General features: G+C 44.6%; 1 protein-coding gene across 4 annotated transcripts in view; it reads left to right on the top strand.

Annotated features, from left to right (window-relative positions):
• The window catches only part of LOC135383086 (uncharacterized), a 48,631-nt gene extending 35,920 nt beyond the window's left edge, over nt 1-12,711 (top strand). For all 4 annotated transcript variants that reach the window (XM_064612708.1, XM_064612707.1, XM_064612709.1 and 1 more), the window contains 4 exons: nt 1,211-1,334; nt 2,580-2,756; nt 9,903-10,022; nt 12,365-12,711. In XM_064612708.1, coding sequence (XP_064468778.1) covers nt 1,211-1,334; nt 2,580-2,756; nt 9,903-10,022; nt 12,365-12,541 — 598 coding nt within the window. In that variant the 3' untranslated portion in view covers nt 12,542-12,711. The remainder of the gene's footprint in view (nt 1-1,210; nt 1,335-2,579; nt 2,757-9,902; nt 10,023-12,364) is intronic.
• The last annotated feature ends 2,506 nt before the right edge of the window (nt 12,712-15,217 follow it).

The following is a 15,217-nucleotide window of genomic DNA, read 5'->3' as shown; positions in this document are numbered from 1 at the left end:
AGCAAACCACCATTGCGATTGATATCATTCTTTGTCCTGATTTGTTCAGAACAGGGTTAGGCGCTTATCTGGGACACATTATGCATTTCTCAGATAGGCGTCTTCCTTCCATTTTCAACAAATCAGGACACAGAATGATATCCATCGGACATCCCACAAATCCAAATGATATCCATCCCACTCTCTTCGAATCGGAAGCGATAACCTAGATGGCGCACAGCGAGCTACACTCTAAAAGCAGAACTTCACCGCATAGCACGCTCTGCGCCAACCATTGTCAGGAATGATAGGGTTATCGCTTGTAATACGAAGAACGGCGGGGGCGTACGTCTTTTTGTGTCAATTTGGATATGATAATTGCCACAAAAAGGCGTACGCCCCCCTAACTGTTCGAATCAGAAGCGATAACCCTATCATTCGTGGCAATGGTTGGTGCAGAGCGTGCTATGCGGTGAAGTTCTGTTTTTAGAGTGTATGCGGTGACGTTCTGTTTTTAGAGGCAGATTCTGATATACTCTCAAAAAACTTCACCGCATCGCACACTCCTAGCGAATTACGCAGTGCTTAAGACATAAGACTCATAAGACATAAGTACATAAGACTCAGGGACAGAGTAGCTTTTTTTCCAAATACCTCAGTCCCCCACTCTCGAGACTCTCTCCCCTTCTTCCTCGTCCACTACACAGGTTGTGCGTCCTCTCTCATGTTGTTTGCCGCAGCCCATTCAGTGTCTCCACCAGTTTCAGTGTAAACAGCGGTTTTCGGTACTCCGTTCTTGTGAGCCGTCTTATGTACGACATAGGGGCCTATGATGTGCAGACCTGGTCCGGAGTGACCCTTTCCGAACCATTCGAAGATCCCCCGGTTGAATGTTCGGGACCTTCGACGAATGCCGTTTGTCGGAGGACCAGTCGGTAATCTTGTTCTTGCTGCAGTGAGGTGCGTGCTTATTGAAGCTGACTTAAGCTGAATATTTAGGTCGATGCCTAGCTGCCTGTCCACAGGAGGTAATGTTTTTTACCTGGCGCTGCAAAACAGCGAGAGCATCCGAGAGTAGTTGTTTCTGATCAATTCTAATGGTGGACCGCTGCTTCCAGAAGATACCCTAGTCACGCCACTGGATGTCCGAGTGATCTTTTCATTGGAAGCCCATACTCACACCCCACTAAGAAACACGCTGTCCATGAACTCCTATGCTTTTGTATTCCAGCGATGCTCCGATCAACGCCCTCATCCTCAACTCTCATTTCACGGAGAAGGACGGTGGAACCGGCTGCCAAATGACAGGGCCCAACACCTGGGACCGCGTGCATAGCCCTAAAAAGCCAACCATGGTATGTGATCCTCGAGACTCGATGATGTGTGTTTGGTGAGATGACACAAAACTTAACATCTGCCCTATGACGGCACTCGAAAAAAAATCAAAGCACGAGACAAGCTTTGTAAGTGGCACGTTACTCCTGCCACTTGCCCAGTAGCCAAGATGTGTGGGTTCGATTGCAGCCGCTCTCCGGCTTTTTCGACTACTGCCGTATTTCAACAAACGCGTACATTTTTCGTACATACACAATTGGGGATTATTTCCCACCAGACATCGACCTGAGCAATTTTACAGCAACGTTACTAGCAAATTAAAAGTAGCTAGCGTTCCTTGTCATGTGTCTTACTTGTAGTGCTGGGTTTACAAGCAACAAGCTGTTAAACTACACCGGCAACATAACCTGTCATTCTGCTGCGTTATGGCACCTTGAATATTTCCTCTGCAGTGCTATCCGCGATACTTAACCAGCCGCCTTTCCAACAATATCAGCGCCGCCATATATAAGGCTCGTGTTAACTGATTAACATCGAGCGGTCAAGAACTGGTGATGCTTCGTAAGTAGCACTTAACTCAGCACTGAGGTACCACTTCGTAATCTCTGCTTCTCTTGCCTCTTTGAATACCACCGCTAAACGCGGATTGATAGGGAATACAGCGTGACTTACGAATAGTTAAACGTACTCCGCGTTGTACTACACTCTAAGAAAAAAAGGTATGATTTTGTACCCATTTCGGTAGAACTGCATTGCAACCACATTTCTACTCCAACCAGTTTTACCTTTTGGGTATTACTGCAGAGTAGAAACAAACTACAGAGTAGAATCTGTCGTTCTACCAGCTTGGGTAGAAAATTCTATCATTTTCTCTTAGAGCAAACGTGTGAGAGAGGGGAGAAAGGGACAGGGACGCCGCCGCTTATACCCGCGGGGGAGAAGCCGCGTGTGAATTTGCAGGAAATTGTAGAATGGTAGGAAATTCTACCTTTTTTTTTTATTAGAGTGTACGTATATAGGAGCAACGATCGCGACATTGTACTTTGCAGTGCAACCAATGTAGCAGTGGTGCCAAGTGCTTCGTGCTGTACAATTTTGATGTGCTTCGTCAATCACTGCGCAACAGGAATGTGGGAAGGCAGAGTCATTGTTTCAAATGTATATGTTATTCGTCTTAAAATGCGAGACATCCTCGCAACCCTATAGCCGCAACGATGCCAACCGCCCGTGGTCCGTACTAATAATAGCGGTATTCGTTATCGTAGCTATCCGCTGTGGAACTGCTGCAAACGTTGGATCTCCCACAGAACGTGAAGCCTTTCTTGTCTCTGACATTGGCTGGGAGGCTGTACAACTCACCGAAGCCATTTGACAACGACCAGCTTGAGGCGGGCAACACTTGCGGTGACGTCACAGAGGACTACCTAGACAGTCCGGAACGGGTAAGTATAAGTCACGAAGTCGTCAAACAGAATACAGCGAGACACAGAAGGAAAAGTGCGTACCTTTGCGAAACAGGGGTATCTCCGTGTGACCACCTCATTACGTATTATATACAGTGGCATATAGTTTGGACATAATGCACGTCCTGACCCAGTTCTTCCCTTCCCAGTTGAACCCTTCAGTCATGGCTTAGCTTCTTTAACAGAATTTGGAAGGAGGGCATAATACCCAAAGAATGGAAAACAGCTATCGTCATACCGATCCTTAAACCCAATAAAGACCACTGCCGTGCAGAAATCTACCGGCCAGTAACATTGACGAGTTGTCTCTGCAACACATTTGAGCGACTTGTCAACAGCCGATTAGTCCACATCTTAGAGATCACACAGAAAATAGGTTGTTTCCAATGTGGTTTTCGACGTCACCGATCAACACTCGATCCCTTAACACGACTGGAAACACAGATTAGAGAAGCTCATGGGTATTTTTTTATCTTCTGAAGGCTTACGACACAACATGGAGATACGGAATCCTTCAAGACCTTATAAATTGTGGAAAAGGAGGAAATATGTTTCGATCCATTCAGGACTTCCTCTCTCAACGAACTTTCTTTTCATCTTGGTCTGGGGAACACACTCTCAGATGTATATGTGCAAGAAAACGGGAGTTCCTCAAGAAAGTGTACTGAGTGTCACACTTTTCGCTCTTAAAATTAACTCAGTCACCAGCGTTATTCCCCCCACGGTCCATTACTCTTTGTACGTGGACGATTTACAGATAAGCTTTGCTTCCTGTAATATTGTTATATGTGAACGGTAAATGCAGATCACTATCAGTCGTTTGACCAAATGGGCAGACGAGAACGGATTTAAGTTCTTCACGGAGAAAACCGCCTGCGTTTGCTTTTCGAGCAAGTGTGGCGTGCAGTCTATTGCATTCCTGAGGATACCGGCTAAGCCTCAATATAAGTTTCTCGGCGTAATATTTGACTCAAAGCTGACATTCGGAGCTCACATTCGTGACTTAAAAATACGAACACAGAAAGCATCAAACATTTTAAAAATTCGCTCTCACAAGACATAGGGTACTCATAGGGTATGCTCACTCCCCGTATACCGATCTTTGATACGGTCTGAAATCGATTACGGAAGTATCATGTATAGGTCACCTCAACCATCCACGCTCAAGTGCATCGATCTCGTTCACCACTCAGCTATCAGAATGGTAACAGGTGGGGGGGGGGGGGGGGAGGCATGGCATATCGCACATCTCCAGTCGAAAGTCTATATGTCGAATGCTTAGAACGCTTTAACACTTCGAAGAAGGCTTGTGCATTGGAGCTCACACCTGAACACATTCTTTCACACAAGGACGACTGCTTCATAGAAGAAAAGGGAGATCCAGTGTAATTTTGAGCTGGGAAAATACGACAAGAAACTTGCGTCTTTTCTTGCCATTAAAGCACAGTTTCTGGAAATAAAGAACACTTATAGAGGTTTTGCAGAATTCTATGTAGATGGCTCTAAGACACCTTACCGGGTAACTGCAGCAGCAGTGACAGAGGCAGGTCACGTGCGCTCTGTCAAGATTAATTCCAAATCCAGCATATACCGGGTGTTTCAGTTAAATCCCCGGGCTAAATAATTCGCGAACGCGTGCACCAGTTCAGTTCAGTTCAGTTCAAATGTTTTATTTTACAGCTTGTACAGAGGTAATGCCATACAAAATGGGGTAAAGAAATTGAATGCATTATACGACACGTATTAGAAGGATCAAACGCCATAGGCGTGGAATTGATCCAATATTGTATGAATACAACTCAAGCTGACATACGACAGTGATCGCTAGGAAACACAAAATAAAAAATAAAAAATAATTAGTATTACAAACGACTCATACAGGACCAGGACCTTTCAATCAAAGAAGAAAACACCAATATCAACAACATGAAGAGTCAACACCTGATATGTAAAGCACCAACGACAATTACACAGCGCTTTCACCCATGAAATAATCATGAATCATCTTCCTGAGAACCACTAACGAATTACAAGTATGAATATAAGGTGGAAGCGAGTTCCAAACTTTGGCCGCGAAATACTGGAAAGAAAAGTAGCCATAGTTGGTTCGAATACTAGGCAAAGTCAAGACAAATGATCCCTGATTCCTTAATGGGATTACGCAGGTCTTGGCCTGTAAACTTACAAACGGTACGGAAATTAGACTGTGCCGCAGTTTGAAAACAATTACACACAATCTACGCATAAGCAAAACCTGAACCGACGGTATATTGAAAACATGATATACAAAAGAGACACTTTCTTGAGGCGATAGCGATAACATGGCACGAAGCGCCTTATTCTGCGCTATGCGCACTGGATGTGTCGTGGACCGGTATGTCAATGCATAACATTCAATGCCATAAGATATATAACTTTGAATATGTGACATGTATACTGTTCTGAGAACTGATAAGGGAAAGAGATATCGAAGTTTTACAATAGCATATATACCTGAGTATATTTTTTGACAGATGTGCGAAATATGTTCATGCCATGAGAGATGTTCATCAAACACTAAGCCTAACAGTTTAACTGACGAACGTCTCTCAATGATATGTGCACCTAGGGCCAGAGATATGCCGTGTGATCGAATGTGCACTTGTGGTGGCTTGAATAAGACATAGGATGATTTGGCTGGACTGACTACGAGTTGATTGTAAGTTAACCAGGTGTTTAACCTTAAAAGAACGTTATTAGCTTTTGCATACAAGTCCACAACGTCATGACTCTCAACAAAGATTGATGTGTCATCTGCATATAAGATTGTTTGAGAGTTAAGGTATGAAGCCAAGTCGTTTATGTAAACAAGAAATAAAAACGGTCCCAAAATGGATCCTTGTGGAACACCAGTAGAATTGGACCCAAGAAATGAAGACGTTTCCCCGAGTTGTACAAATTGTCTTCGATTCCGGAGATAATTACGTATTAAACTGTGAGCGACGCCACGGACTCCATAGCGTTCCAATTTTATGCACAATAGAGAATGATCTATAGTGTCGAACGCTTTTTTAAGATCCACAAAAACGCCCATGGTTAACAATTTTAATTCTATATTACGTTTAATCAGTTCACTAATGGAGAGGGCAGCCAATTCCGTTGATTTATTTCTACGGAATCCAAACTGAAAGTCTGATAATAAATTGTGTTTCTGAAAAAAGTCCTCAAGTCTAGTAAGCAGTAGACGTTCAAATATTTTAGCAAGTGTGGGCAAGATAGATATTGGCCTGTAATTCTCCGGTTGTACTCTACTACATTTTTTAAAAATAGGGCAGACCTTGGCAATTTTTAATTCATCAGGAAAACATCCTTCGCTTATCAGCTCATTAAAAATACACGACAAGGGTTCAGATATCAAGCATACTGTGTTCTTGAGAAAGGAAACCGATATCTTATCGTACCCCACAGCTGCGGTTTGTTTCAGTCTCCGAATGACTGATTCTACTTCGCCGGGACAAGAAGGTGAAAAGAAACACGTGTATTCGTTGTGGGATGGCAAAATATTGTCTTGCCTTTCATTATCGCCAGCAACTACCGGTGAAACAACACTTAAGAAATGTTTGTTCAATATGTTACATATAGCTTTCTGATTACTAGTTTGGGTTCCGGTGTCATCCATTATGTTTAAGACAGCAGAAGTTGGCTTCACCTTCCCTAATGCACTATTGATAAGATTCCACGATTGTCGTGGATTTCCAAACGCGGCAGAAAATTTTTGTTGAAAATAATTTCTCTTTGACACGCGTAGTAATTTCGTCGTCAGATTCCGATATCTTATGTACCGTTCTTTTATTCTCAAATTATCAGGATTATTGCGCACCTTTTGATACATATTAGCGCGATGGTTTATGGATCGCAACAAGGCAGCCGTAACCCATGGCTTACGTCTTATCTGTCTCCGAGATCGCAAAATGGTTCTAGATGATGCGTCAACACATTCGAGGAGCACTTTGTGGAATTTACTAAACTTAGCAGCAGCGGAAATGTCAGTGTTTACAAAGGACCAATCCACACCACCCAGGAGTGTTCTTGCCACATCAAAGTCGCAGATTTGGGAACGAGTCACTTGTTCTGTGATAACATGAGACGATAACAATCCAACAGCAAAGATGATATCATGATCCGTCATATCGCACGGTACCACCCCAGCTTTGAAAACAGTCGCGTTCAAATTCGATATGACATGATCTATTAAGGTGCCGTCACAGTCAGCCGGAGTACGAGTGGGCTCTCGGATCCACTGATCCATACCATTCGCAAGCAAAGTATGCAAGTACTCACTGGACTGACTATGTTAAAGCATGTTGATGTTAATGTCACCCATTATTATAACGTTGTATTGGGAGAGAAGGAGACCACTAAGAACTTCGTCTAGTTTTACAAGAAAGTCAGTCACGCTACACTGGGGCGACCTATATATGACACCAATTATAACGTTTTAACGACACCAATCGACACCAACATTAACGACACCAATCGACGAACTTTCGCTTTTACAAGTATCTGTCCGGTACCACCTACAAGCTGCGCACCGTGTGAATGAGTGGGACGTGCTCATTATTTGAAATAAAAATTCCAATGAGTTTACTAAAAAGCACAACTTCTAAAGCAGGGCGCTGTCGGCATTAAAAGGGTACTGCCCCTTTTGTGACCTTCAGTGGACACCTTTTAGAGAAAAATCTGCCACCGAAGCCTGTCACTTGTTGCAGTAATTAATTGGTTTCGGTTTACATATATTGTCGCGGCTGATCGCGGTGCAGCGAAAAAGGACGTAATTCTTTGGCGTATGGACATAATTCATTGGTGAAAAGGAAGCGGAAGAGCGTCCTTTTGCGCTTCACTGCGACCAGCCGCGACAAAAATATTAATGCAGTGTAATGTAGTGTTATTATAAGAGAAAATTGGCGCTCTCTAAGCGGCCAAAAAGGTCGTTAAGCAAAACCCGATCCGCTACGGGAAACAGTTGTAGTGTACCTCTGTCCATCCTGGCAACTGCATGGTGCAGCTGCTCTTCAAAGTGGTTTCAAGCATTGTGTGCGCCACCTATGTGTAATTCGTTACTACTGTGTCATCTAGTAAGCGTCATACCTACTAAACGTTGGGAAAGAAAGCGAATTCGAAGTCATTCAAATGGTGGTCATCGAGCGGAACATTCTGCGACCACGGATTATCGTGGCAGCCGACGCTTACCTTCGTTATCGCACTTTTTCTATCATATGCTCGTATGAACATTTATCTACTCGGCAATTGCTAGACTTGAAGTCTTAAAAAATGAGTGCGATCAATCGCTATTCGATTGTTCTAAAACCCGTTATAACATTTTGCACTCATTGCGTTCTAACGACATTGCCAGCATTATGGGCCATGTCACTAGCACCATTGTGGTCAGGTATTGTAAGTTTTGTAAGGGAACACAGTGAGCTTTTAGGCCTAGCATAATACATGGAGGCCTAGGTTACAGCTAAAGTAGGTGGAGGAGCTGGTGAAATAGCCCGCCGTTGTCGGCCTCACTGAGGTGGGCAACGTCACGACTGACGACCTGAGGAAATGTGTGTCCTGAGCAGTCTTGGGTGAGTTACTTCTAAAAAGTAACTGAGTTACAGTCTTGGTCAAGTAACTAGTTACAGATACAGTGACTGAGAGAAAGTAACTTAGTTACATTACAGTTACTTTTTATAAAGATGACCATGAGAGGGTGATACAATTGTTAAAAACGTAATTTATTTATATTTACTTAAGTGCAATAAAAGTATTATTGCATTTAACCAGAAGATGTATAAGTCGATATGTGGCTCTCCCACGGGGAAAAATACAATGTGTACGCGTCCTGGCGCATCTCGGTGAAAAAGAACAGCGTGGTGACACGCACGCGTTTCCTAGCGTGTAGACAGAGACATACACAAGGATAAGGAACTCGCCTCAAGATGCTTTTTCAGGTTTGACGTTGATGTCCTGTTTGCCGAGAACGTCTTATTCCATATCTTGTACTTTACAATTTAATTATTTTCGTCCTTCCATGATAAAAACTCGATGGTTGCTTCACAGAGCGCCCAGGGAAGCTTTGTAGCAATGATAGCAGCAACCAGGGCAGGATTAGCTATTGCACTGGTTAGTGGGCAAGTGAGCTGACCGGAAAGTTTCTCCTTGGGCATAATCCTTCCCTTGTTCATATCCAGAGCAGGTAGGACCCCGTGCCAGAGCATTGACACCATTACTCACATATGACACACTCCGACCCTTGAGCGTAACTATCTTCAACTGTGAAAGGTGAAAGAATTTTCAGTGACTTTCATCTTTCATCGTTAATTTCTTAGGCAACTTGAGGCCTTGTATGTGATTGTCCCTTCTATGTTGTTCCAGCCTCAGAACATCAGTTACCTTATCTTCAACTAATTTCTGCTGGCAAAGAGCACAAGGCATGGGGCACATACCGACTACGGACAAAAGGAAGGAAGGCACTGTTAGGGGGAAGTAGGGTACGGTTGGTTAAAGAAAAAAAGGGACGACGTTTATTCTAGTAACTAGTTACATTTTGCAGTTACATTAACAGAAATAGTAACTAGTTACAGTTAAAAGCTACTTTTCTGGAAATGTAGCTAGGTGGAAATGTAACCAGTTACCCCCAAAAGTAACTAGTTACAGTTACAAGTTAAAAGTAACTTAGTTACTATCCAAGACTGGTCCTGAGACGACTCCTAAGAGAACTGTGCCGACGTACGTCTGCAAGCGTCTGGGGAAAACCCAGGAAAAACTCAGACAGCCGGCACCGGGATTCGAACCCGGGTAGCTCCCAGTCTTGACGTGCGACGTCCAGGAAGTCCTTTCGCATGGTGGAGCATTTTGATTGACCTTATCGAATCAGAAACATCTACCACCGACATTTTCTTTCTACTCCAGTGGTACCCCATAACTCCATTGGAGTAGTTTCCCTTAGTTGGAAGACCACCCCCTTCTGTAACACCACTCTCTGATGCTTCCCGTTCTCATTGTTATGAGGCCAGCTGCTTCACGTAGCATCCATTTGTACACGTTCGTTTTGGGTGCTGTCATTGTGCGGTAATACCATGTATTTTTCGTTTTGTTTAGGCGTGTCTGAATAAAGCCACCTACGTTTGGAAGGATCGTAAAGGCATTCAAACATGGGCAGTTCACAACGAAGGATCCTGGGTGTTCGTTTTCGACACAAACGTCACCGTACGTTCAAAGGTTAGTTTGTGCACCGAAGGACGTTATCCCTATTTTTGCACGGACCTCACGGAAACAAAGCATGATCACCCCTCAGCTGTCGTCGTTTTTCCGCTGACTTAATAGGGGGGTACCAGCGGAAAGCGACGACTTGGGTTTCAATGTTGCCTTCCGTCGCACGAATTCCGTTCATCTTCTGCATATCAATCAAGCATGAAATACGATTCACACGTGCGCTAAGTGAAATCAAAAATTGAATTAGATTGCGCAACGTGCACGGATTGCGGGCATGTAATATTACGTTGGAAGACATGCAGGTATTTGTGACGGCAGAACAGGTGCAGCTCAAGTCTTTTGACGTATCACTGACTTAATCATTCGATTTCAGGTACGTGTATATCTCATTGCGTGCTTTTGAAAACGTAACTGTACCCCGCGACAGCGTGCCTGGCAAAGACAAAGGCCAGTGTGGCAACGCGCTCCACAACAAAGTGTTGGGAGGTCTTAAAGGAGTACAGAGGGCCATCCGAAAAAAATTCAGATTAAGACATCTGATGATAGTTTGTGTATCATTACACCGAATATCGCGAAAGGTTTTGATGTGTGCAATTTGTTTCCCAGAAAAAAAAAATCACAAAAACATAGCTCCGCGCCTTCACCCTTAACTCGCCACTCCAGCTATAATGAGGATGAGGAGGAATGATGGCACATCACCGATGACGGCATAAGGAGACTCGTTCTGGCTTGCCGGTCAGCGGGGGTCAGCGCCTTGTCCCTTTGCCGCCGTAAACCTGTTTTGCCAGTTTTCCCGGAGAATTGGGGATAGAAGGAGCGGCCGAAGCATTACCGAGCAAGGAGAAAGGCTTTATCAGAACCCCGAACAGCCGAGCAGCAGACGACAGTGGAGTAGCAGACATTTCTCTAGGCCAATCGGCGAGCGTTCCCCTAATAGCGTCAGCGCGAGGTTCCAGGCAGATCACAGGCTGGTACTGCTCTTCACCACCGTTGCGCACGGTCGCTTTTTGTGGCGTATTTTAAATTCAATTTCTGCGATAATTATGACTGTGGTGTAAATTAATTCGCATGGTGTACCTTACTGGCCTACTTAACAGTTTTATAGGAAGAAAACTGGTTGTTAAAAATGACTTCTGTGCTACTTTAATAAAACGGCAAGGGTGTGAGCACTGTCCCAGAATGAATCCGAGACATTTCATCTATTAAAGGCCAAGCGTACTTAAGAACAGCAGCGATGTATCGGGAGCAGGATGTTACATGCTGTAAAAACGGAACCGAAAAAAGAGGGGGGCGTACCCCTTTTTGGGTCATATATTTGGCAGCCCTTTGGTCTCAAAAGCTTTACCGTTTAAATACCTCCTGACAAGGCCCAGCCCCCCCTTAAACTGTACAATTGTATACAGGGTGTTTGCTCTAACGTGTCCAGAAATTATATTTAAAGCGAGCGATAGAAGAAAAGCAAGTTGTACTGCTTCACTAGTAGCGCCTGTTTCTTAGTCAAGTAGCAGAAAAGTAGCGCTCGTTTCTCTTTTATCGCTCGCTTTATATGAAATTTCTGGACATGTTAGAGCAAACACCCTGTATATGGTGGTACCAGCTTCTGGCTTATCCATGAAACGGTGCCGGAGCCTTTCAAGGTCGCCATAGATTAAAACGTAAAATATTGAGCTGTCTGAGAAAGTCTAGCAGCAAACATGTTGACGTAAATTTAACAATTTCTGTTTCCTAAGCATAAAATGCTGCTGTTCTGGAAGAAGTGGCAATCTTAGTGTAACTGCACGATGAAGTTGCGAAAAGACCACTCATTTGACGCAGCACGGTCGAATGTCGTCTTTCACTCCTTGACTTCTGTATTCCATGTCCATCTTCCTTGTACATACTGAACGTTACGACCCTACCGGTGTGCAAGAGCGTTACTATTCTGGAATGTACACTCTAAAAAAAGAGGGAGTAAAACGGTGGTAACTTCTATAGTTACTACCTAGGTCAACATAGCGTCTGATAAAGGGTGTAATAGGGTGGTAAAAGCAATTATCATATATCCAAATTACTACAAAAAGGCGTACGCCCCCCTCGCTCGTCGAATGAGAAGCGGTAATCCTATCATTCGTAGGTAGCAGGTAGACCTTCGCAACCTTTTAGGCACAACATATGCGACAACTATTACTTCCTAAAAGGTGTAACTGCTCCACCCTTCTTTCTGAGAGTGTAGGTTGGTCATGGGCGTTGTGTGCAGTGAAGTTCTGTTTATAAGAGGGTACAGTGCGCAAGATATCAGTGTTACTCATCCTGTCAAAAATAACTTGCGCAGCCCCAACAATAACAAAGAACGCTTAATTCTGTTTCAGATGTGCCATGTAGCTCACGCCGACCTCCCCCGTCCAACAGGATGGGCAGCGTACGACATCGAATTTTCGGACGTGCAAAACTCCTGCGGCGACGTCACCTTCACTGACGGCTTTGCCATCCTCCACTGGATACTTAATTTCATCGTCCGGTCATTCCGTCAGAACGAGAGGTGTTAACAGCGGGGAGGCGTTCCATAACGAGCGTGTGACGACGCATTTCCAAATTCTTAACGAAGGAACTTATAATGCACGGGTACTCGCCAGCTTATATGAATATATTATTGATCGTGCAATAGGTTCATATATGGCAACATATTGTCGTTAATATATACATGAACCCAACTATTTTTGCGTGTCTATTTCTGTTTTCTGTTTCTGCTTTCTTCTGTTTCTAAATGCAATAAACCAATAGGTGTTTATGTACAAGTGTCGTTCAAGGTTGACCGAGAATTTTGCTCGAGAAAAATCGAGAGTAATTGTAAACGAGTAAAGTGCGTCTGTAGCTGTGGAGGACTTCCTTGCGAAGGAGAACGTCAAACCAGCTGAGATTTTGTAAAGGTTACAGGCACAGTATGGGGAACAAACGATGTCAAAGGGAAGAGTGTATGAATTGTGCAGACAATTTTGCGAAGGTCTGAATATGGCGATGAATGAACCACATGGACACGTCCATCCAACTGCGGCCACGCCACTGAACATCGCAGCCAATGAGCAAGCCATCCTCGAGAACCGGCCCAGCGGCCCACCGTAATATTAATGTCGGCAGCGTGGAGAGAATCATTCACGAGCACTTACTGTACCGCGAAGTCTAGCTGTGCAAGATGGGTTCCCAGACACCTCATTTGTGACCAGAAGGGAGCGCACATGGCAGAAGCTGCTGCTGAACCGGTTTCAATTCGGGATGGATGACGTTTACAATCAATCATCAGTCTGCGATGAAACTTGGATATATCACTTCACCCCAGAGACAAAAAGGAGCATGTAATGGCGACATAAGGCTTCCCCGCCGCCAAAGAAAAGCATGACGCAGCCGTCTGCTGGGAAGTCCATGGGAACTGTCTTCTGGAACATGCAGGGTGTCATCCATGTGGACTTCTTTGAGCAAGGGGTCATGGTCATATGTCCAGTGCTACTCCACGCTGATAAAGGGTGGAGATGCACGGTGAAAGCGATTGATGGCAGCACGTACAGGGTCATGAGTGCGCATGTGTTTCCACACTAAATGGCACGTAGAAATGTCGTCCTATATATACGACACACGACACACGGATTAGCGTTTTGAGCGTGGTAGACCACCGTCTGAAAGAGCCTCTGTAAACATACATATAGTAAGAAAGCCTGCACTAAAGGCGAGACTTTTGAAAAATAATTCATTGGGTGTTTTAGTCTTTGGACTTAAGCAACGTTAGGCATATGTTTTTTTTTAACTTCCGCGTTAGCGCCGCGAAGCAACTGTGCCTATGAGCGGCGTACAGACTTGATTATGCATATCTATATGCAGCATCATTCTTACATAGTGTACCGCGTTCCCAGTTTTCTATTTTCACGCGTTAATGTAGATTTGTAGAAAACAGTAAATTCCAACGCTGAAGTCTCTCATAGAACTACTGTTGACGATAGTTCTTGTGCACTTCGCGGATGTCGCTGTCGTTCACATCGTAATGGGCTATGAAACCAATCATGAAATTTCTTATTTCTAATCGTATCTACAACCTCGCGCAACGTTACATTACGCAACAAATGCATTCTCCGAGGTTACATATGGACTCCCTTTGTCACATGTCTTCCAAGAACAACAACAACTTTATTTCCGACCTTGGAGAGTGGGGAGTTTCATCGCCACAGGCGATACTCTACCCCATTGCTGGATGGAATGGGGGGAATAAAATAACGAGCCCCTTCACAATAACGATCGAAGTCCGATGGTGTCCAGAAATGTCAGAAGAGCTTTGAGCGCAGAGCGTTGCTGGGCTGGATTGGGCCAGGGACCAAGCAATTTCGATAGGGAGAAAGGGCGAGAGTCCAGCTGACGAAGAGACTCGGAGAGTGTGGTTCGGGAAGGTTCGTAGTGAGGGCAATGAAGAAGAATGTGCTCCAGATCCTCAAGAGCACCACAGTGGCAGCAGGTGGGAGAGTCAACTTGTCTCAAGCGGTAACGCCACTGAGCTGTAAAGGCCACATCGAGGCGCATTCGGTGGATTAATGCAGCATCTTGACGAGAGGTGTTTCGTGGCATGCGGAAAGCGAGCGTGGGATCAACTCTGTTCAACATAGAGGGGGGAAGAATGTCGGTTGTCCGTTGGCGGGAAGCCAGGGGTGTCACTAGGCGTCGCAGAATGGAACGGCGGTCTCCTCTCAGCAGAACAATACGGGTCCGTTTCCGATACGAGAGTGCTGCTTCTGCGGCGCTGTCGGCCTGCTCGTTCCCCACGACACCACAATGGGCTGGAACCCACTGGAGAACTAGCCTGTGGCCTGCGGCGTAGATAGTGTGGTAAGCCATCTCGACGTCATCTGCATACACGGAGAACGACACTTTGCGTGGAATTACTGATTGTAGGCCGGCCATCACCACGTTAAAGAGTGTCGGGCTGAGAATGTCTTCCAAGAGACAGCAAAATACATATCATATATTTTATTCGCGAAAATCTTAATTCATTGCTTGTCCAGTCGAGACATCATATTGGTAACAACCGCAAGCAACGAGGTGCAGCATAGAGCGTTACAACTGCAAGTACACCGGAAAAACACCAGTTCCAAGCCGCAAGTTTTGAAGAAACCGAATACCGGTGCTGAACAGGCATCCCTAGCTTGACGCAGAAGCCGTTGTGTTCAATCGTGGGATACTTACAA

The sequence above is a fragment of the Ornithodoros turicata genome, chromosome 2 (genome assembly GCF_037126465.1).
Source record: "Ornithodoros turicata isolate Travis chromosome 2, ASM3712646v1, whole genome shotgun sequence".
In the NCBI taxonomy this organism is placed as follows: domain Eukaryota; kingdom Metazoa; phylum Arthropoda; class Arachnida; order Ixodida; family Argasidae; genus Ornithodoros; species Ornithodoros turicata.
Note: the sequence above shows the minus strand (reverse complement) of the source record. Positions and strands in the feature narration are given on the sequence as shown.